Consider the following 23,726-nt stretch of genomic DNA (forward strand, 5'->3'; position numbering starts at 1 on the left):
ACCATTAGTAACATTGTCTCTCCTGCATTACCCGCTGTTCCAAATTTTTCAGTTGATATGTGCAACAACTTTCTCTGTTTCTTTGTTTGTAAGATAAAAGACATACAAGCAAACATCATTCCCTCTTGTTTCCCCACTATACCTTGCCCTTCCTGGCTAACAATCCTGGAGAGTTTTTCTCCAATCTCACTACAAGAGCTTACAAATCTGGTCAGTATTATGAAAACCTCCTCTAGTCCTCTTGACATTGTACCCACCTCTTTGTTTCAAAATTTTATTGCTTCCATTGGCCCATATGTGCTCTCCATAATCAATAACTCGCTGACATGTCCCAGCTAACTTCAAAAAAGCCGCTGTTCAACCACTTCTCAAAAAAACTAATCTGGACCCTTCTTTGCCCCATAACTACAGGCCTATTTCTAAATGACCTTTTATAGCTAAGGTCTTAGAAAAAGTGGTTGCTAAGCAGCTTACAGCCGTCTTAGACAACATTTTAGACAAGTTTCAGTCTGACTTCCGTCGGTTGCACTCAACAGAAACAGCTCTTCTCAGAGTATCAAATGATCTGCTAATGAAGGGTGATGCAGGAGAATGTTCTATATTGGTTCTGTTAGATCTCAGTTCTGCTTTTGATACTGTGGACCACCGTATTTTGACAGCTCAGGCAGTGGGTGGGTATTTCTGGATCAGCTTTGGATTGGTTTTCCTCGTACCTGTCAGACAGGTCTTTCTTGGTTACAGTCCATAATTATGCCTCATCATCTGAATCTCTTTTTTTGTGGTGTTCCCCAAGGTTCTGTCCTGGGCCTGCTGCTGTTTATATTGTACTTGCTTCCTCTCTGGAAGAAAATTTTAATGATGTCTCCTTCCATTGTTATGCGGACAATATTCAATTGTACTTCTCGTTTAAGCCTCAAAATGTGTCAAGACTGGTTGTTCTACTGAATTGCCTCGACTCCGTAAAAGACTGGATGGCAGACAATTTTCTGCAGCTAAATACTGGAACAACAGAAGTTCTTATTTCTGCCCCAGATGGCATTGTCCCGAAGGTGATGGAATGTCTTGGCTCTTTATCCGCTTCTGTTAAACCCACCCTCCGTAATCTAGGCGTTTCTATGGGCCAGGCATTGAGTTTTGACCAGCATGTAAATTGCTTGGCTCGCTCCTGCTTCTACCAGCTGAGAAACATTGTCAAATTCAGGCCCATTGTCTCCACAGTTGAGTTGGAGATGATTATAAATGCATTTATTTCCTCACGTCTTGATTACTGCAATTCCCTTTTCACCTGTCTTAGTAAGACATCCCTTCACTGCCTACAACTGGTCCAAAATGCTACTGCTATGTTCCTGACCAGGTCCCCCAAAAGGTCTCGCGTAACGCCAATCCTGAAATTCCCATCAAATTCAGAATCCATTTACATATTACATTACATTACAGGCATTTGGCAGACGCTCTTATCCAGAGCGACGTACAACAAAGTGTATAACCATAACCAGGAACAAGTATGACGAAAACCCTAGAGAGAAGTACCGGTCCAAGTGCAGGGAACAACCGTGTAGTTCAACTTGGACCCTGAAGGTTAAACTGATTAACACTAACACAACGAGAACGGCAACAACGCAGTCTATGGAAAAAATACAAGCAGTAGTTAAGACAGTTAATGCACCTAAGTCACCATTTAAAGATTCTTGTCATCGTTTTCAGAGCCTTGCATGGTCAGGCACCTGTCTACATTCAAGAGCTACTGCAGCCATGTAAGTCCAGTAGGAATCTGAGGTCCTCTGATCAGGGTTTGTTAGTTGTTCCTCGCTCCAGGCTCAAAACAAAAGGAGACTGTGCTTTTGAGGTTATAGCTCCGAAACTCTGGAACTCTATCCCATTGGACTTAAGAATTGTGGACACGGTGGACTCCTTTAAAAAGCAGCTTAAGACCCTTTTTTTTTAGACTTGCTTTTGTTAAATTTTTTTTATTTTTTATTTTTTTATCTGGTTTTATCTTGTTGTTGCCCTGTGATTTTTGTTATCTGTTTTCTCTATTTTATTGTAGAAGGGATCCTGGTCTACATCCTACCCCATTTCTGTGAAATTTTACTGTAGCATTTTGGAATAATCCAAGTTTGAGACTACTCTCCATTCATGCATGACTGTACAGCCATACATAGCAACAACCGGATTATCAAGTTCGCAGACGACACCACAGTTATCGGCCTGAAAGGAACGACGATGAGAAGAAGGCTCAAGAAGGCACACCAGCGCCTCCACCCCCTACGGTGCCTCAGGAAATGCGGCATAAGCACACGATGGCTTGTGAACTTTTACCGTGGCACCGTAGAGAGCGTCCTAACAGGTGGTGTCACTGTGTGGTATGGCAATACCACTGCACAGGACAGGAAAGCCATCCAGAGGGTCGTGAGGATCGTGAAAAGATCATCGGGTGTGCACTTCCATCCATCAAGGAGATCTTTAGGACCAGGTGTCGTAACAAGGCCATCTCCATCACACAGGACCACAACCACCCTGGGCACCAACTGTTCTCCCCCCTGCGGTCTGGTCGCCGGTACTGCAGCATCCAAACCAGGACAAGCAGGTTCAAGAACAGTTTCTATCCACAGGCAGTGCACCTACTGAACTGTTAAGCGCTCAATTCGGCTATTTGATTTATAATTGCACTAGGCACTCTATACAGCATGCAGGCACTCTCACTTTACTGTACTGCACTGGTCACTTTATAACATTCTTGCGTCATCTGCCAGATTGTTGCATCAGGAGTGCTGCTATTACCATAACTATATTGTCGCATCAATATCACATTTTTAGCTGTTATTACCTTATTGTTTTTATTATGCTGCTATCATTACTGTACTGCACTTGGTCACTTTACCACTTTCTTGCACCACCTCACCATAATGCCACTTGTTCCTGGTTTTGATTATACACTTTGTTGTACGTCACTCTGGATAAGAGCGTCTGCCAAATGCCTGTAATGTAATGTAATGTAATAATGTGCCATAGTATTGAAAAGTCTTACTTAGTTTGGTACTTATTGTGTACTTATTGTGCGTGTACTTTTTATCTATTGTTGAAATCTATGTATAGAATTTATACTGCGGGAGTGAATCGGGAGTAAGCATTCCATTGTACTTGTTACACATGGCAATAAAGAATCTTGAATCTTCAAAACTTCCATGTAATCCAAAAAAAGATGAGAAAAGTGAAATTCTGGATTGAAATATCTTTCCAAAATGAAAAAGTCAAACTTCTGACACTTGTTCCTGACAGAAGGCATCCTAGTCTACATTCTACCCCATCTCTGTGAAATTTTAGTGTAGCGATTTTGAATAATCCCGCTTCAAAACTTTCATGTAATCCAAGAAAGACTAATAAAAAATAATAAAAAATAAAAAAAACTAATTTCACATTACCACCTTTCAATTCTTCAATTCTGTTCAATTTCTCTCATGAGCCATATCTCACTTTTAGAAGCAAATTATAGCCTTTGCAAACATGTAAGGAAGACCGCAAAACCATCCAATCATATAACGCAACCGATTTTAGGTGGACTGGAATTTTCGAAGCCAACTTCAGCATCGTGAATGTTGATGTGGAATAAGAAGAAAGTTCACTTTTTCAGTGAACTTAAATGCCCTCCAGTGGGGCCATAACTTTGTCTCGGACCTTATCTTTGAGCAAACCTGCACTTTATAAACATTAAAATGAAGCCTCTAATTGAGATCTGCTTTTTCAAGCTCTTCAAATACTTCTGTTACAGCTTAGAATCTTTTTCTCCCATCTTCCATAATTATACATTTTATAACACAATGGATAGTTGTTAGGAGAACTAGCTGTCTTTTCGGCTGTGCGCATTCACTCACTATCAGCACAATCTTCATGATGCAGAGCCCCCCCCCCCCCCCCCCGGGAGCATGCAGTTAGATTTCTTGGGAATAACTGAACCCACTGACACCAAGGAGGGCTCATTTGAAAGGTTACAGTCATGTCAGTCATGTTTAATTTGTTCTGTAACTTGATTGACATCAAAATAAACCTATCGCTGTTCAGATAAGCAAATGTCTGCTATACAAAATACTACTGTACTAAAGAGAGCATGGGGTGGTCAGATGAACTTGCCATGTTCTAAATGGATTCTTGTCAGATTGAATTGAAAATAATACCTGACCTAGCTAACAGCATTAGCTTGAATGCAAGCAGAGGCATTTTAGATTACAGACACATATACTTAAGCCAGTATTGTATATACCGAAAGTGAATGTTATGTAAGTACAGTACATTACATATGGACATTTAAAACTTTTTTCGGAATTATTTATTTGGTGAACTGTTCTGAAAGCTGTAAAATGGTAAACAATTTTTTCATGCAAAAATAAACGAGACCAGGTAACTATAGAGTACAAAGTACAAAAAAAAGTTTGATGTGAATTACTTGGTAAAAGTGATTTGGTAATTGGGAGGCTCTTTTTATTTTATTGCCATTTATTGCCCTGAGCGCTGATGAGGGAATGAGTGGTGTTTTTGGCCAGAAAGGAGTCTGTTGCAGGTGCTGACCTCAAATTTGTGGCACATTTTTTGATAAATTGATTTGCCTTATTACCATCTGTGGGTGCCGGCGCCCACACCACTAGGGGGCAGGAGGGATAGGTCTACAAACACCTTCCTTCAGGAAGGTCACACAATTAGGCTTAAATATTCTAAGGGTGCATAAATTCACAAAAATAATTTTAATAGCTTTACTTTGACAGTGGGAAAACACTCACTTCTCTCACTCACACAGGCAAGCTTTGAACTGATTTTATTCCTTTTTAAAATAATTCATACAAATGGATACAGTCACAAACATTTCTTTTCTTCTTTTTTTGTTTAACCAAAAAATATATATATATATTGCTAGCCTACCACTTGACCAGGAGGGAACCAATGTAGGCAAAGAAACTCTGCTACTCGTCCAACTGTCTGGGGCTGCCCATCAGACGCATTACCACCAATGGAGTTACACTGAAACAGGTGACACAAGCATATTGCCAGGTTTGTTTGAGACACATTTTTTTAAAGTTTTTCCCAAAATGTCTAACTAGTTTTTATTGAGTATTTGAAATGGAGGGAATCCATACCCTTTAAAATAAAAATGGAAAATTAAATGTTTTTTGTTATTCTTTACTAAATTTCTCTCTAAAAAAAAAAAAAAAGACAAGCAGTTACAAAAACAATGCACTATGTGGTATAGAGTGAAAAAGAAGAGGAAACAAAATTGAATTTCCTGAGAACGTTTGCAAAACTGCCACATCTGGGGCCTGTGGGAACATATAAAAACAAATAAAAGATTATTTTTTTGACTCTGAAATTAGTAAGATGAATGTTGATTTTGCTTGTTTTTTTTCAGCGTTAAACAAACAAACCCTTTATATGTTCTAAAAACTGTACACAGACAGGTTACATTCATGATATAATTAACTACTCTTGCTTAACATGGAACCCATAGGACACAGAAACAGTTAAAATTAGCCCACTGTATAGGGACAAACTACAATTTATACTTAAAGATTTCTCTTCTTTCTTTTCTTATCAAATCCATTACACTGTTCTCCTGGGCAAGAACAGTTTTAAAAGAACCAAAGACTTAGTTGCCACTTTTTGATGAGTTGGAGATCTGTATGTTCTGTGAATCCATGGTTTTCACTGTTGTTAACCAATGCTTCCAGCCTCTTGTTTGGGGGAGGGGGCAGGGTCAAGGAAAAGGAGTGTTCTGTGATTGAACAGAGGTAGGGGGGCTACAACTGGTCACTGGGGTGTTGCTCTCTGTCAGCCTCCGGTTTGCCAGTCTGGCCAGGGGAGGGGGCGTGGGGTGGTTGGGTGATGGTGGGCAGGCCATGGGAAATGGGCATCGCGCTGGGCACAATTCCTTCCACAGCTGGCGGGAGGCCTCCAGAGGCCAGGCTCACCACACCAGGGGGATACCTGCTTTGAAGCGGAGAGGGAGGGAGGGAGGGGGGGAGAGAGAGAGAGAGAGAGAATGAGTGCGTGAGAGAGAGTGAGAGGTTTCATTAAGTTTCAGGTTTCCTACTTATTATTAATCTTCGAAATGGTTGTTTGCTTAATCTGCTTGTTGCTTAGTTTAATATGATCAAATGGTGGGTACATACTTCATTAAAATACACGATGGAGTGAAATGCATTCTTTACAGATTTTTCATTCTTTACAGGTATTTATTTAAAAATACCCATGTATGACGGTTATTATTGTATTTTTATCCCTCGTAAACCATGCTTTAGACACAATTAAACTTTAGCACTTTGATTGGCTATACTTCAGCACTTTAAACAGACAGGACCCACAATTATACCACCTGAATCATGGATATATAATGAGAAAGCCTGGTTCCAGCTCGATAGTATTAAAGGAGTAAACGAACCAACCTCATTCCAGTTCTACACTAGAAAATGGTATGACAAGCCTGATTGGATCCAACTTAACAGTGGAAAAGGGGTTATTACAGACATAGCAGTGGAAACAACAACAGCTTAATATCTTGACCTGACAGATAAAGGCTGTTGCCCTTTTTGCACCTTTGTATGTAAGCTAAGAGCAGAGAGACCAGTGAGACGTGTTTATTTAAAAAAATATATATATTTCTTACTAAAATTCAATCTCAGCCTGAAACTCTTTGCTGCCAGCTCTGCTCTTGAGAAATTATCAGTGCATTCCATTTGCTGTTACCCACACTAACCTTCTCATTAATTTGTCACAATGCTGGATGAGTAAAAGAAAAAAATTGAATGTTCAATATGGCCCTTTAAAGTCAAGGAAAAGTCAAAGTCAGAAGGAATCCGGGCTTTAGACGCACAATGCGTGGCCACAAGTTGGATGTGACTGGAAAACTCAGACTGTTGGGGAGGAAGGGGAGGTCGTTGTTTCTTTACCTTTGAGTATCTGGGCCTGAAACACACACAGTGCCGGTGACACAGCTCATATCCCGCTGTGGTCACTCATCCTTAAGTTTTGAACCACAGCTTGAACGTGACTAAGGAATCAAATGGAAATAGAGATATTTAATAGTGTGTCTGGCCACAGGAGCCAGCTACAGACTGCTCTGAACATAGCCTTAGAGCTCCACTGTGTGCACCTCACCTCAGGCAGGCCAGCCAATCAGAAATTAGCTTTGGAAACATTATTTTGGAGATATACAGTATTACAAATATATACATTGATAAATACAGTATGAATCACAATCTACGACACTTTTAATACTAATTAATACTATGAATAACCCGTAGGTTGTCACTGAAAATCAGTCCCCAATTGAATGTTAAAAGAAGTTAATAAACAATAAACAAATATATAAATGATGTATTATGCTGTTTTTCCCTAATTGCTCTTTCCTAAGAAGAGGAAAATTCACCAGAACAGAAAAAAGTGGCACACCTGCTTCTACAAGAATGAGGCAGGAGACTATTTGGGAATATGAATAAATTAATTTTGCCACCCCTAAATCTTTCCATCTCATTCTGGAGTACTCATTCTGGGGTGAGAAAACTTCATGAATTCTAGAATGAGTGGGATACCACATGCTGTCAGTCACTGGCTCATATGATCAAACTGAGAAACATGGTTATGCGTAGGAAACCACTCTGATTCAGTCACTGAGAATACATGACAGCTGCTCAGCTCTGTTTAGGTTAATTAACCCACAACCCAATCTCAGTTCTAGATTTAGTTAAAGGAGAATGTCACCTAAAATTCTTGACATTACTATCCTTTAAAATGATTGACATTCTTACTCATACCTGCTGTTGTCTCTTCAACCAAGCCTCATAACCCATTGCCAATGGATATCCTTAATAGGACTATCACGCATGTTAACATGCACATATTCAATGATCTCTATATACGTGAATGGGTTGCTTCTTGCTCTTTGTTGCCATTCCAGATCTATAAATCTTAGCACATATGTGTAGGCAAATTATTCTTTCTTCAGGAGATAGACACTTAAAGGGACTTCCGGGCGATTTTTAAATATTATTTCAATTCTGGTGTAGTGTAAGTTTTTGATTGGCCTATATAGATTTTGTGTGCAATGAAGGATATTTCAGATGCTTACAGAAGTTTCTTGTGACCTGCCAGCTTCATAATAGCTTCTGTAGGGGCACTGACGGGTTTGTGGTTTAAAGAAAATACACTTGAAGAAACTCAGCAGATTGTACAGCGATGTTATGCCTGCTGCGTGTGTATTAGCTGATTATTTACTATGTGACCACTGTGCTCAATGACAAAATTTGCACGGCTTCCTATATCGACAGAATTACACAAGAAAGCACCTCAAAGCAGCAAAAAAAATTGATAAGACCGAAAGAAATAGGAAAAATAGGCAATTTTCTTGGGAAACATTAGGCATGAAAGAGTTGTGCTACTTATGAACTGAAAAAAGGAGTGACATAAAATAAAAACAAATGTTTATGTTTATAATTGTGAATCCATGCTATAAATTGAATGTGCTCATATGCATAGCCTCTGGAAACATAACAACTGTACAACTGCATTGATGGCCCTACACTAGCCACTTTAAAGCTGGCAGCTCATCAGAAACTTCTGTAAGTATCTAAATATCCTTCATCACACACAAAACTGTCTTGGCCAGTTGAAAACATATACCAAATCTAAATTAATAATAAAAAATAATTATTAAAGAACACAATGCATTTTAGTTTACTGAGTTTATTCAAAAAGTAGGATAATGGACATTGCCTGGTTTTAAGAAACCAGGTTTTAAGGAACCATGAATCAAATGACATTTCCCTTTTGTTTCCCTTATATTTTACATCTGTAGATAAACTTGATGAGTTATGCTCCAAGTTTCATTGTGGATGATAATGTGCTGTAACAGACAAAGGTAAATTCCACGATATATAAAATATCTGTTCTCATCATGGCAAACTAGATCTCAGGGTGAAGACCAGAAAGCCACAACGCTGCCTGCTACAAGTCTCCCTCTCAGAGACCTCACATCTCAATTTATCATCAAGCACAATGTATTTACAGCTCCCTGACAGAATTCCACAACCGTAGCTGCATGTCTGAGCAATAACAGAACAGGTACCAAAAAGATTCTCAAGGTGCTCAATATTTCTTACAAAGATGAGGCTAAAAGATTCTGATGTTACAGCATAGTGCTTTCACCAGGGGAACGATGAGATACTGTTGCCTATCTAAACACACAATGCTCTAATACTATGCTGAGGTCAGGACAGTAGGATCAACAACCGCAGGGGTAGAAGTTCTGTAGGGGTTGGGGCCCAGTTTGTGGGACAGTGGAGGATGCTGGGAGGAAGAGAGTGTCCCAGTGAAGAATGGGGAAAAGTAGAAGATGAGGGACAGGTGGGGTGAAAGGGGGATGCTGAGGGACAGGTGTGTTACCTGTAAGCTCCGTTGAGCTCAGAGTGAATAGATGCAGGGTCCATGCCTGCCCAGTGCGTGGCCTGTGTGAGATAGTCTTTATTCACACAGTTCTTCAGACTGTCTGGGATGCGTCCTACAGACAGACAGGCAGAGTGAGAGACCTACCCAATCATAAAAAACCAATTGCAGCTGCATCATGCTACAATTTATTCTCGATGTTTGCATTCTTCTTCTTCTTACTATAAATGTTATTTCTAGACAACAAAATGGTGTTTCTGCAGAGAGGCCGATGAGAAAATGTGTCTGGACTCAGATAACACGCTTTGCCAATGAAGCCAATAGGAACTTCAAGCACACTCACCCAGCTACGGGACACATATTTCCTACTGTGAACAAGGTGCCTGTAGTAAACCCAACATCTACAGGACACATGCTGTCTACAGCAGAGCCATTCTGACTTGGTCCTGGGGACTAACTGTACGCTCCTGGGCAAAAAAATGGGCCAAGCCCAAAATGGCAAAATATTAAGCTTTTAATGGTCTTAACAACAAATCATTGGTCAGAAAATTAGCAAGAATTAAATAAATGCACTCCTGAGACCTCCTGTGCCACCATTTGCTTGTTTACTTTTGCTGCAGTGAACTGTTTGGGGAAAAGCTAGAAACAGGGAAATTCACTTTATACAGTAGACAAATTAACATAGTGTCAAATAAAAGAGTCATGTTTTGTATTTGGTTGCATATCATTTGCATGCCATGACTTCCTGATGTCTGTGACCTATCAACATCATCAGAGTCGGGATATCTTATTTTCATGTTGTCCTACAAGCGATACAAAAACTCTTTGCATTTGAATGGATCTCTATGGGAATTGGGGGTGGGACTAGATTCAGCTGTAAATTATGTAAATTATTAAATTATATTATCTAAGTATGTTCCAAACCGTTCCTTTAGATCGTCTAATGCTGACTTGCTCAATGGCCCAAGATTGAATTACAAAAAGTATGGTGAAGCAGCTTTCTGTTCTTATGCACCAAAGGTTTGGAACAAACTCCCATTACAAATAAGACTTTCATTTAATTTCACCTTTTTATTTTAACACCATTGTTATTATTTTATATTTCTTTTATATTTCTTATACTTGTTTTATATTTCTTTTACTTGTTTTATGCTTTTTATATCTTGGGATTGTTTTTATCATTATCAATTTATTTTATTACTATTATTTTATTTTATTTTTATTTTTATTAGTATTATTATTTTTTCTTCATTATTTATTTATTTTTATTTTTAATTTACTTCATTTCTGCTATTATCATTATCAATAAATTTTATTACTATTTTTATCTTATCTTAATATCTGTGGTACTGATTTCTATTGTTTCTCTTGTAAAGCACTTTGAGCTGCATTTTATGTTATGAAAGGTGCTATAGAAATAAAGTTTATTATTATTATTATTATTATTATTATTAAATTATGCTGATACAGTATGGAACACATTTGTTGGCTAAATGGCTTTAAGCCATCAAGGGTGCAAGGTAAATGAGCCTCAAACCACCGTGCTGCTGCCAGATATGCAGTAGATACTACAAGCATTGTTTCTCCTGAATATTTTTTCCAATGAGTTCAACAGGAAAATTAATCAGGAGAAACAATGCCTGCAGTATCTACTGCATATCTGGCAACAGCACGGTGGTGTGCTGTTTTTGCTGTTGCTCATGACTGTTCATGATTGTTGAAAGCATGTTTTTCCTTAAATATATCAACACAATGCATGTTTGGCTTGTTGCTATTTTTACTTAAAAAAAAAATGTTTATGTTCAGTAACTAAGTGTCCACACCTTCAGCATTTAACATCCCATTTAATATTTATTCTTTGTAGTATTTATAGTTAATTTGACATGATGTGGGTGTGGCCTTTGAAGGCAAATTCATCAACAGACTAAAACTGTCTAATTAAGAACAATTAACAGCTCATTACACTTCATAGGTTGCAATTACGGTTGTAAAACAAACTGGAGTACACAGCAGGTCCCCAGGACTGACTTTGGGAACTCTGGTCTACACCTGCAAGACAGGATAAATAATTCCAGTCCCACCTGAGCTTTGGGAGAATTATGGTGACTGGGCACACACATGGGGCCTGACCTGTGATGGCCCGGCGGATCTCCCTGGCTGCCTCCTCTCTCATCTCTATGGAGGCCTGCTCGCTGTACCAAGCGGCATGGGGTGTGCAGATCAGGTTTGGGGCATCTTTCAGCGGACCCTGGCTGAAACTGTAAAATAAAGAGAAAGTTGCAATGGTGACCTGTGCCATAGAATGGACAAAGTAGGCATGACTAATCAAATGTGCTCTTAACAATCCTTCTCCAACACCGAACGTGTATTATTTTAAGATGGATACCAGCTCAAAAGGCCTAAAATATTACTATTATAGGGACACTCTCCTTGCAAATGGTTTAAGGTTCTCACATAATAGCTGAATCACATAGAACATGATAAAATGTGTTTCTGTAATATAAATAAAACCTGCTTCTGTTAATAGGACTGTGGCAAACAAGCCTGCCACAGGCCACCGAAGTGGCTTTCCACAGGGCCCTCCAGCACAGAGACACAAGAAGAAGTTGTTCCAACAGTCCACATTTATTTACAAGGGTCGGCAAGATGTTACAGCCAACTGAGCAGATGTAAAACAGTCATGACAGAGGCTCTCCCTTTGTGTGAGTGGGATGGCAGATTTAACCTGTGCGCACTGATTACCTCACTACGCACAGGTGCAGCCACTCCTGTTCCCGGGTCCAATTAGCTTGACCCAGGGCAGGTGTGGCTGCTTAAACCAGCCATCCCCACACCACAAGGACTTTCATGTGAACTATTTTAATTGTACAATGGATCCACAATATTAATATAAGACAATGCAACATTAATGTCACATGGTTACCCTGTCTCATCATTTGTATGCTTATTCTATCAATTGTATGTTATACGTGACAAGAATGATTATTTATTTCTACTTATATTAAAACAAAAAATCTTCTTCCAGAATGTTGATAAAATCATTTTGTGACAACTGAACATCAAGGAAAAAGGGAATTTACAACAGTGATGCACAATGCCCACCTCAACTTATTTTATACAAACAAGACATCAGAAATAGGCTCAGATCCTTAAAGAAACATCACTTCCTTGCTTCTGTGGACCCAGATTAGCCTGGTCTTTCCCATTGATTGGCAAATGTGCACAGGAGTAGGTGAGCAGGATTCCACTGAACTGACCAGTGAAACTTTTGTCTTACTGAACAAATGAACACAAAAAAATATAGGCAACCACAGCAAGTAAAGTACAATACCAAAAACAAAAAGGGTGCTCTTAAATATGGCTATGTCAAGTGCCATCTACCCAACACCAAAACATCAAGACACCAGAGACATACAATGAAACAGAACGGTAAACTGAAGGACTGAGTCGGCTGCTATTATAAGCGCTCTGTGCACTTGTTTATGCACACAACCATCCCTAGACACAATTCAAGTTTTTTTGGACCATTTTGGGGCCACAACAACATTCTTTAGGTTCACCCAAAACCCTAGCGCAGGCTTTGGACATTCTTCAGAGAGCAGGAAGAGAAGCAGTGTAACTGAGACACTGCTAGCATTGCAGAGGAATGAGCAGTCGTCACCTGAAGGGCTCTGACTCGTGAACGTCCAGTGCTGCCCCTCGTATCCTCCCCTCCTTCAGAGCTTGGGCCAGAGCCTTCTCATCCACCAGCCCCCCTCGTGCTGTGTTTACCAGGAACGCACCTTGCCGCATCTGTGCATACAAAAGCACAACAAAGCATTGACATTTCAGTAACAACAAATGAAACAACAAAAAGTCATTTTTCACAGGATGGGATCTTTCGGGAATTTTCTGTTCTGAGCATTTTTTGTTTCACTGCCACTGGAGGGAAGGACCTGGAAAATAACTACAAGGCATTAAGGGCACTGTATGCACTGACGAACAATAGCGGATGTAAACCTGGTGCACACTACAGCTCAATCAAGCTGATTTATTTGCCCCTCCTGACAATCGCAGGGCAATCCAGAAGCTGGTTTGAACCAATTATCAGCACAGAATATCCTGTAATGTCAGGTGTTTACAGACAGAATCATAACCTTCCAGATTGGCTTGGGGTCGACCCAATTTTGAATCCTAATTATCAAACATATTTGATATTTATGACCCAAAATCCTGTAGTGTGAGGGGAACAGGGATGGAATCTCCACCAGAAACCTGCAATAGCCCGTGAAAGCTGAAATGACCTGGGAAGCGGTATGGTTGTTTTGTTCTAAAGTGACGTTGGCTCACACAGCTGTGCGACCCTAGTTTGGGAGAGGTGGGACTCTGATTGATTGTGAGTGCAAAATCTAAGTGTGTAATACTCTTTGTCTTGGCCAAATCGTCTAGTGAATGCGATCTGACAATTGAAAGACAAAAATATGTGAAATCTGTCATTATATGTGGGTTCTCCCACATTTTCGATATTGGTTACGATTTGAAAAGTCCTGTAGTATGCATCAGGTTTTAGCCCACAGAGCCCAGCTAATTTGAAGAATAGGATGGGCTTTAGTGGATATTATGAATTATTGGCTTTAATCCTAATAGTACAATAAATGAGAGACAGATTGAATTTATGATTCATTCATTCAATTAATTCATTGACTTGGTATCTACAATGTACTGTACACCTTTGTCATATGGCTCAATCTTTTATCCAAATTGATTACAAAAGTGAATTTCACATGGTATTTGGTGCTGAAGATTGCCTGCTACTTCTACCAAATGTATGGTGTGAAAAGGTGTTAATGGCCTCTTTCCAATGGGTGGCAGACAGAGAGATCTGTAGAGGGAGATCTGACTGTGTGGTGCAAGCAGACCTGCTACCACTTGACTGGGGGCATATTTCTCGCAGTTCCATTTATAGACATGTATAATCTGCCAAAGTCATTGTATTCTGTGTCAAGAAACTGCAGCCTCTAATGCGAGATGCTGACACACTAATTGTGTCCTTCAAAAGAAGCTCAGCTTTTTGCAACCTGAGAAATAATGAACAGGACAATTACAAAACTACTAGAATCCAAAAGTTAGTCGAAACATGACAAATAAAAATCAGGAAAGGGAAATGTAAAATTATACATGTAGGAAATACATATTGAAAGTGGGAGAACAAAAAGGACAAAAGGATGATGGGATTTATAGCAAAAAGCATTGAGTACAAATTAAGTTGTATTTATGTTATACAATGCCTTTGTCAGACTACATTTTGAGTTTTGTGTGCAGTTCTGGGCAACAAACTGAGAAAGATTTATAAGCTCAAAGAAGTATGGAATCCTATTTTTGTCAAAATTGAAAGAATAAATGTGCCCTTATGAAATACAAAAATCAACCTGCCCTATTCATTCTGCTGCTGCTATCAGCAGTTACATCATCAATGAAGACACGTGAGTCAGTAATCCGCGATGAGGCAGAGGCAAAGAACCCTCCGACGTGAAGCGGAGGGGGGTTGCCTCTGCAAAGGTCATTATTTCTCAAAAGTTGACCACTGTGGACCACCTTACAAAAGAAACTGATCAATAATTTGACGCAAAATAATTCAAATTATTAAGTGATTTTATTTGTTCAAATAAATTGAAATTAAAGGGGAATTGCACTTTATAACACTTCTGCTTCTCATGACTGATATTGTCCTTCTAATGAATGTGTCGCCCTTCATTTTTCGATTAGTTATTTCATTATGTTAATATTTTACGCTGTTTTGTTGTTTTCCTTTACAAATGCAGGAAGTAGACCCAGGCAGTTTAGTGTCGAACTCGAGGATGCATATTATATGCGCGACTTCTGATATGGGCGTACCTGCAGACAATAACATTAGGATGGTCATAGAAATAGTGTTGTATGACTACTAACCGAAAATGTCTGAGAACGAAGATTTTGTTTTTGATCATGGGATTGTTGTGCCCTATCGATTCGAGCCGAAATACACAGAAGAAGAGCTGGCTAATATGTAGGCTGATCGTGCGAGAGCGAGTCAGGACCAGGCTGAGATTGAGGAACCACAGGCTATTCCCAGGACAAACGGCAACTGGTGGTAGACATCCTGTATATCACAGACAGACGCGATAGCGTTAGCCAGCTCGCATAGTACCTACCTCGACCAGTTCGACCACCGATGGGAAAACGGTGGATACAGCTCCAGGCTTCAGACGGTCGCCTTGGTAGTCGGTGCCTTCAAAGTGGTCGCCGCATACCCTTAGTCCTTGTTTGCAAACTTCTTCGGCTGTTATGTTGGGGTGTCTGATTACATCCAGCCATGTCTGGCACAAAGTTGCATTGCGTGGAAAACTATGAAAATGTACTTTCAAGTCAAGTTTAATGGGGGCATTATAACAACCGGGTACAATGCACCTCATTATTACACCGATACCGCATAAAACAAAAGCTAGTTTGTTCGATTTCAAGTTAACGGAATGTTTTGCTTCGCTTCTTCTCAATTTTTTCGCGAAATGAAATCGAAGAAGAAGAAAAAAACGGAAACCGTACTACTATGTGGACTTGCGCTAAAAAAAAATAAGTCTTTGTTTCTAACGTTAGACATTTAAAATGAAATAACTAATTGAAAAATGAAGGGCGACACATTCATTAGAAGGACAATATCAGTCATGAGAAGCAGGAGTGTTATAAAGTGCAATTCCCCTTTAATTTCAAACAAATTTTCTACTGTGTTCTCATAGATAATATAGGTCTCATCAGAAGTATTGGCCAATGGGGGTATTGGAGTAAAATATGAGGCAAGTCAATACAAGATACGGACTCTTCTTGACATCGATGGCATAACACTAACCGGAACAGCTGTATACAGAACCGGTAGCCAAAAGAGAACTTTTTTGTTTTGCTCTATCTCTGAAGTCTGTTTCTGGCTCCCAGTCACTCTCCTCACAGTCAGTGCCATTGACATTCATTTCCACCAAGGCATCTGATTCAGCCTCAGCACCTCTTGTAACATCGTTAAAACTAGATCAGTTTGCACTTCATCATTGTAAATGCATAATGCGCAGCCCCTCGGTCATTATCACTCACATAAAGTCAATTGTTAAATAATTGTTAAAATTGTTAAATTGTTAAATAATCCAATGATTAAATAATATTCATCTCACTATAAAATATTATCCCACCATACTCATTTTCAAAACAACATTTTACATTTAATTTCAAAATAACACTAATTTGATTTCACATTTCACACATTTTAAAATTTTATGTAAAATGGCTTTTTCATAAGACCACTTTTTTCATAATGGCACTTCCAAATAGTGAATTTCTGAGTAGCTTTTCCCCCCTTTTTCATTTTATGATAACACTTTTCATTTTATTGTGTGGTCATCTGTCAGCACGGTTGTGCAAAAATTCAGAATTTTAGAATTTGCTCCCAATTCATGAGTTTGAATTTGAATTTAATTGGCCACACCCCACGTGCTATTGTATTGGAATTCTAATTAGAATGACATTAAGAGGAATTTAATTAATTGCAATTCAAATAAATTCCACTTAGTCACACAACAAAAAAAACTTTTTGATTTGACATGTAATTTACCACGAAATACCAATAATTACATCATTCGTTTCCAGTAATGATTCCCATCTAACCCCTTACATAGACTTATGACATTATATTACTGCTAATATTGCTTTTAACTACTAGATTAATGCTGTTTCATTCTAATTCAAATTACAGTTTAGCACTATATGCTCCTTCAATTCAAATTAAATTCAAATTCAAGAATTGAATTGGAATTAAAGAGGAATTCAAAATTCTATTCTGAATGCTGCACAACCCTGTCTCTCAGTGAAATGGAGGGAGTTGGGGTCAGACAAAATCATTGGTTGGTCATATTAAGAGACAAATTCAGGCCAAAGCAACAGAACATGAAATACCAATCATTATTAGATAGCATATGTTCTTTTTGTGTTAATGCGGGACGGAGTGTGGCACAGTGGGTAAGGAACTGCGCTTGTAACCGAAAGGTCGCAGGTTCGATTCCCGGGTAAGGACACTGCCGTTGTACCCTTGAGCAAGGTACTTAACCTGCATTGCTTCAGTATATATCCAGCTGTATAAATGGATACAATGTAAAGTGCTATGTAAAAAGTTGTGTAAGTCGCTCTGGATAAGAGCGTCTGCTAAATGCCTGTAATGTAATGTAATGTAATGCTTGGGGAAAAGTGTGTTACCTCACAGTTGAAGGCAACAAGTAAATGTCTGAGTTTCTCTGAGTGTCTGCCAACCATTTGCATGGTATGCTTTAACCTTAACGCCAAAAATGTTTTCAACAGCAAGCCTGTCGCTTACACTAGCTCAGTTGGCCATTATCGTAATAGTTTACTTGTCCTAATGATAGCTTAGTTGGCCCAATCCCAAGAACCCCTGTTCAATGTTGGTAAACCTAGCTAGCCAGCTAGCCCAAAATAGCTGCTGGCAAACACGATTGCATTAAGGTATCTGTGCTGTATATAATATAGTAAATGCACAAAATTGGTGGTATGTGCCAGCCACATGAATATGAATATCATTTTAGGCCACAACAGTGTTATTTAGCTACATTGCACAGCTTTCCTATCGCACGTATCCCCAAAAGAAAACAAAGTTAACTAACTAGCGTCCATTTTGGTCAAAAAGTAATCTTAATTTGATGGCATATTTATTGAAGGTAGTTTCTGGACTGAAATGGAAAAGTTATGATGAAAGACATAAGGTATGTAATCTCTTTAGGCTCAGAAAAATGGTACTAAGGGGGTACTTGACTGGTTTTTAAACTCATCAAAATTTTAAACAAATTGAACTACAGTATGTTTTTTCACTTGTATTTCGTCAGTAAAACAAGGGATCATAAATGGAAATGAGCAAATAATTCCAGAATAGCTGGAATTATTTCTTTAAACAGAACTGTCAATGTGTGCAATGGTTAGTCATGTAGCAGACACCCAAGGGATGTTCAATTCCAGGCTTGCTAAATAGTGGCTAGCCAAACCTGTATTGTGCTGCTATATTTTAGGAAACAATACGGAGAAACTCAAACATGCTTTCAACAACCATGAACAATCATGAGATTAGGTTGGGTACTGTCTAATATGTTGGTAAATTGTGAGGGTGGATGGGCTGAATGGCCTGTTCTCATTATGTGGACTTCATATGTGCTAAATGTGAGGGGCATTTAACTGCAGGATGGTGGGGAATGAAGTAAAACCCACCCTTTCACATCCTACTCCCTAGTCCAATCCAGAGCTTCAAAAGGTGGAACTGTGTTTAATGAAATGCATGTGTCTATGGGTGGGGTTGGATGTCAAACTACACCCATGGACATCCAACCCCGCCCCTGCCATATTAAGATGGGCTAATGATGGTAAAGTAATTGATGAGAAGGGTAGGTGCATTTTTGTTCTATGGTGAAGTTGTTTGGATGTGGCTCTCCCTGTGATGGTGAAGTTGTTTGAATGTGGCTCTCCCTGTGACTGTGAAGTTGTTTGAATGTGGCTTTCCATGTGATGGAGAAGTTATTTGGGTGTAACTCTCCCTGTGACAGTGAAGTTGTTTGGGTGTGACTCTCCCTATGATAAACCGTGCAAGCAGATCAGTGTACTTGCCCACAATTGAGTATAGTTGTGGAGTATACTGGATGAGAAAGGGGTTTCGCTGAGTGTATTTGGAAGCATACTTCTCAGGAAGTAAATGGCCATTTTGGTCCCATAAGTATGATGAACATTTTCACTTTAAAAACAAGGCGCAGCTCTGCTGACGTTTTCCTTCGACAACAACACATGAGCATGGCCCCGAAAGGATTAAGTTAAGAGGCTGATTCAGACACATCCCTGATGAAGTCGATTGGGTGTGGCTCTCCCTGTAATGGTACATTTGTTCAGGTGTGTCTCTCCTTGTGATGGTGAAGTTGTTCAGGTGTGGCTCTCTCTGTGATGATGAAGTTGTTTAGGTGTGCCTCTCCCTGTGATGGTGAAGTTGTGCAGGTGTGCCTCTCCCTGTGATTGGTGAAGTTGTTCAGGTATGGCTCTCCAAGCGGTGGTGAATTTGTTAAGGTGTGCCTCTCCCTGTGATGGTGAAGTTGTTCAGGTGTGGTTCTCCGTGCGATGGTGAATTTGTTAAGGTGTGTCTCTCCCTGTGATGGTGAATTTCTGCAGGTGTGCCTCTCCCTGTGATGGTGAAGCTGTCTGGGTGTGGCTCTACCTGTTTGATGGTGAAGTCATTGATGAGGTGGTGGTTGTGCTCATTCAGGCTGCAGTGCAGGGTGACACAGTCACTGTGGAAGAGGAGGTCCTGCAGGGTGGTGACACGCTGCAGCCCCAGTGCTCGCTCCATGCCATCCGACAAGTATGGATCGTAGAAGATCACACTGAACCCAAAGGCTTTGGCTCTCAATGCCACTGCCTGGCCCACACGTCCTAGACACACACAAAGAGAGAGGAGGGGACTTTTAACAGACACTGTCTCCTACTATCAATCAACACACTTATCCACTTCAATATGCTATTTGGTCAAATCAAAACAAATGGCCTGGCACTATATATCAATAAAGTATGCTCTTCTCTTTGTATTGAGATAGTACTGCAGAGGTCCAAGGTTTCAGCCAATGAACAAGCTTTCAGTGACACTGCATCTGACATAGGTGGGTAATTGCACCTTGCAACCTTTTTTACATAAACTTAAATAGATTTTGTAGGATTTTTAGCTTTTCCAAGGTTTTGCTAAAGACAATACTTTTACTCAAGTACATCTTTAAGGAAAATTTTAACTTTTTACTTGGTTTCCTTTTCCAATTCTATATGGTTACATCTCTCTCTGGTCCATACTTCGAGGACTGACCAATCCATACAGTCTATAGTTTATTACATGTATTAATCACTTGGGGCTTTTGTTTTTATTTATATATTTACAGTGACTGCACCTCTTGCTCTCTAGCTGGTGGACAATTATACACCTTGTAACTGAAAAAAACTCAATTGTTACATTCCAAAATTTTGCTTGCCTGCACTATTGTCAGTTAGAGGAAAAACAGCCTATATTGGAAAGCAAGCTACAAGCTAGATTATTTTTGGGAATTCACGTTTCTGCCGAGCAAACACTAATTTAGCTTGTTAACTGAATAAAAACTGACTTGGATGAGCTACGTTTTAATATTAATAGCCAGTTATAGGTATAAATGTACATAGCCAGGCAAGTGTGTTGCTTGCTAATTACAGAGGCTGATTTCGAAATGTATATCAGTGAGACACCAAAACACTACACATGCAATTACATTTTTTCAAAATTCTTAACAATTTATGTTAATGTTATGTTATGATTATGTTGATTAATCTCCACACAGGGGTTTCTGTTCTGGTAGTACAGGATATAACTTGACATAAGTTTTTTCTTCACTAATGTCCATGACACATATGCCCTATACATTTTTTATTTATTTGATTATTAGAGAATATTTGCTCTTGTTCATATCACAGGATTACTATCTCAGACCATGAGCCATTTCATTTCATGTAGCTCTACCGAACAGCCCCAGATCATCACATAACTGAGACTTACCTCTCTTCTATGAGCGGATGAACAATTTATACAACTTACCTCATTCCAAATTACACTTTGTCTTGGAACTAATGGTTCCCCAGAAATTTCCCATTCAACCTTATTTGGAGACCCATTCAACCATTCAACCTTATTTGGAGACCCATCAGGCCTATCTTTGAGGGCAAGTAGTAAATGAGAGGGTAAATACAGTAGATAAGGTGACAACCTCCAGGCTCAATGGCATCTCTCGGTCCACTGCAAGATAATAATAATAATCGCTACACCTTCTCCCCTTCCACAATCTCCTTCCCATCCTCAACTTTGCTGATGGAATATAATTTACATTCCACAAATTCACATATTTACTCACAAAGCCTGGTATAATATTTATGAATCTAGTGATAAGGGCAGTAAGCTACTAAGATTTGCAGTCAAACAGGTGAAATAATGACAGGCCACAAGAAAATTTGCAATATTTTCAGTAACCTATATAGTGGTCAATGGGATGAAATTTTCTCACTGATTGACCCCTTCTTTGCTAATATTATTTGCCCTTCTGTTTCATCTGAACAAAACTTTTCTTTGGGCAGTGCAATCGCCAATGCAGAGATTTTAGAATACAATTGTAAAAATTAACATTTGTGACAGTGTATAACAAAAATCTATTTTAATTTTATTCAGGATTACTCTGAATTCAGTGAATAGATTTATTTTACATGAGGACCTAAATTATTTATAGAAAGTAGTCAATAATCCACTGCACAATCCACAGTCCCCAAAGTTCGAGGAGCTTTATGCATTAGACCTGCAGGTCTTAATGTCCAATATTGAGAGAATGTTATACGTTAAGGCCTGCAGGACACAATGTCTAAAACGGAGAGAAATTTAGGCCCCAGGCCTGCATGTTACAATCCCCAGGATTGAGACAATGTTAAGCACATGTTAAGTATTAAAGCTGTCAAAAGTGCCATGAAATTGAGTTCGAATATTAGCTTTTGTAATTAGTTAGCGTTCGAATATATTTGAATGTCATTTGCCTAAAATTAACAAAAATAAGCTGCTTATAGTCGGGCGCAATATGCAGGTGACGCTCCCTCTAAACTGGCCTGCGCGTTATTTTCCACAAGCGGGCAGTAGAATAGAGGATATCGGTGAACTTTCAAACTAGGTTACTACATCTGGGGTCTCATTTATAAAAACGTATTTTAGATCAACTGTGTGGCGCGTACGTAGAAAATCATGTCAAAGTAGTGATTTATAAAATTTCAACATGACTCGATATGACCGTGGAAATGGATGTGACTCTACGTCAGGACTTCACTTGACGTATGCACGCAAGTTCATTTCATAAATGAGCCCCCTGCAGTTTCTATAGCCTAATGCGCAAATGAATGTGCAAATGAAGATGGATGTAATTTGCCACAACTCGGCATTTATTAATCACAATAATAGGGAAATGATTGTTTATAGGAAATTCCTGTTTATTTCTTAACACAAAAACTATTCAAACGGCTAATACCTGTAGCCTAAAACAACATAAATTACTTACTCGGTTTAGTTTGTTTAACTTCTTTTATCATCCAATTTTATCAAAATCTTCAGAAAGAAAACAACCTGCCATGGGAACATTATTTAGCCTAAAATTGTTGCTGACTAGTAACGGTAGCACAGGAAATTAACTTTGCCTGCATGAACATGATTCACGGCATGAAATTAAAGCCTGTATATTTATGTTAATTACAAAATGCGGAATCAGAAACGCGGGATCCAGAACTAATATTCAAATGCTCAAATTTAGGTTTGAACTTAAAAAAAAAAAATTCTCGAATAGTTTTCGAACTTCGAATATTTTTTGACAGCCCTATTAAGTATAGGTGATCTTTTGTAGTAAACATCGTTAGTAAACATCCAAGCATCAGAGGCCCAGTGAAATGCTTTGGAGGGAAAAAAAGAACATCACTGATATCGATTGGGTGTTGAAGACAGCCAATCAGCAGCAAGGCCTTGCAGCTTCCATGTAATTGAAAGAACAAATCAGATGATCACAAAGAAGCCATATGACCTTGCTGCTGATTGGCTGTCTTATACATTACATTTATTTGGCAGACACTTCTATCCAAAGCGATGTACAATAAGTGCATACTGAAGTTCATTGGAACAACTACAAAACATAAGCTCAATAATGTACGATACTCATTATGTAACAGTTATTCATAGCCATAAACACATTAGGTCCAGTGCACACCGTAAGCATAGGCTAGGTCAGAAAGTTATGATAAGTCAAACTAGGTGGCATGACAATGAGCTACAACAGCAAGATAATGATACAAGTACAATGTAAGTGCTGAATGGAAGTACAAGTGTACAAGTACAGGAACAAATTAGAAGGATTCAAACAAGAGTGATCTTAGATCTGGAATTTCCTGCAGAGAAGTAATAGTCCAGGTATAGTCTGAAAAGATGAGTCCTCAGACCACGGCGTAAGATGAGTAATGAGTGAGTGGTTCGTAGAGGAACAGGGAGTTTGTTCCACCACGGGGGGCTTGGGTAGATATCAGCGACAAAGTTTTTCCAGAAAACATTTAACAGGGCCTTTGATGCTTGGATGTTTATTATTGCATCAAGTATGATTAAAGAAAGAAAGATCACCTCTATGCCTCATGATGGCGGTTATTGTAATTACGCTCAAAATGATCATGATTTGATACATCAT

At 39.1% G+C, this 23,726-nt stretch overlaps 1 protein-coding gene across 10 annotated transcripts in view; it reads right to left on the reverse strand.

Moving 5' to 3' along the window:
- The window catches only part of LOC135259583 (C-terminal binding protein 1), a 205,655-nt gene that overhangs the window by 5,467 nt on the left and 176,462 nt on the right, over window positions 1–23,726 (reverse strand). For 4 of the 10 annotated variants that reach the window (XM_064344105.1, XM_064344106.1, XM_064344112.1 and 1 more), the window contains 6 exons: window positions 19,679–19,893; window positions 15,594–15,758; window positions 13,085–13,215; window positions 11,554–11,681; window positions 9,424–9,538; window positions 4,791–5,973 (listed from right to left, as the gene is read on the reverse strand). In XM_064344105.1, the coding sequence (XP_064200175.1) occupies window positions 5,784–5,973; window positions 9,424–9,538; window positions 11,554–11,681; window positions 13,085–13,215; window positions 15,594–15,758; window positions 19,679–19,893 (944 nt within the window). In that variant the 3' untranslated portion in view covers window positions 4,791–5,783. Of the gene's footprint in view, window positions 1–4,790; window positions 5,974–6,932; window positions 7,034–9,423; window positions 9,539–11,553; window positions 11,682–13,084; window positions 13,216–15,593; window positions 15,759–19,678; window positions 19,894–23,726 lie in introns of those variants that run through there. The other 6 variants (XM_064344109.1, XM_064344107.1, XR_010331331.1 and 3 more) reach the window with 6 other exon arrangements.

Source organism: Anguilla rostrata, chromosome 7, assembly GCF_018555375.3.
Source record: "Anguilla rostrata isolate EN2019 chromosome 7, ASM1855537v3, whole genome shotgun sequence".
In the NCBI taxonomy this organism is placed as follows: Eukaryota; Metazoa; Chordata; class Actinopteri; order Anguilliformes; family Anguillidae; genus Anguilla; species Anguilla rostrata.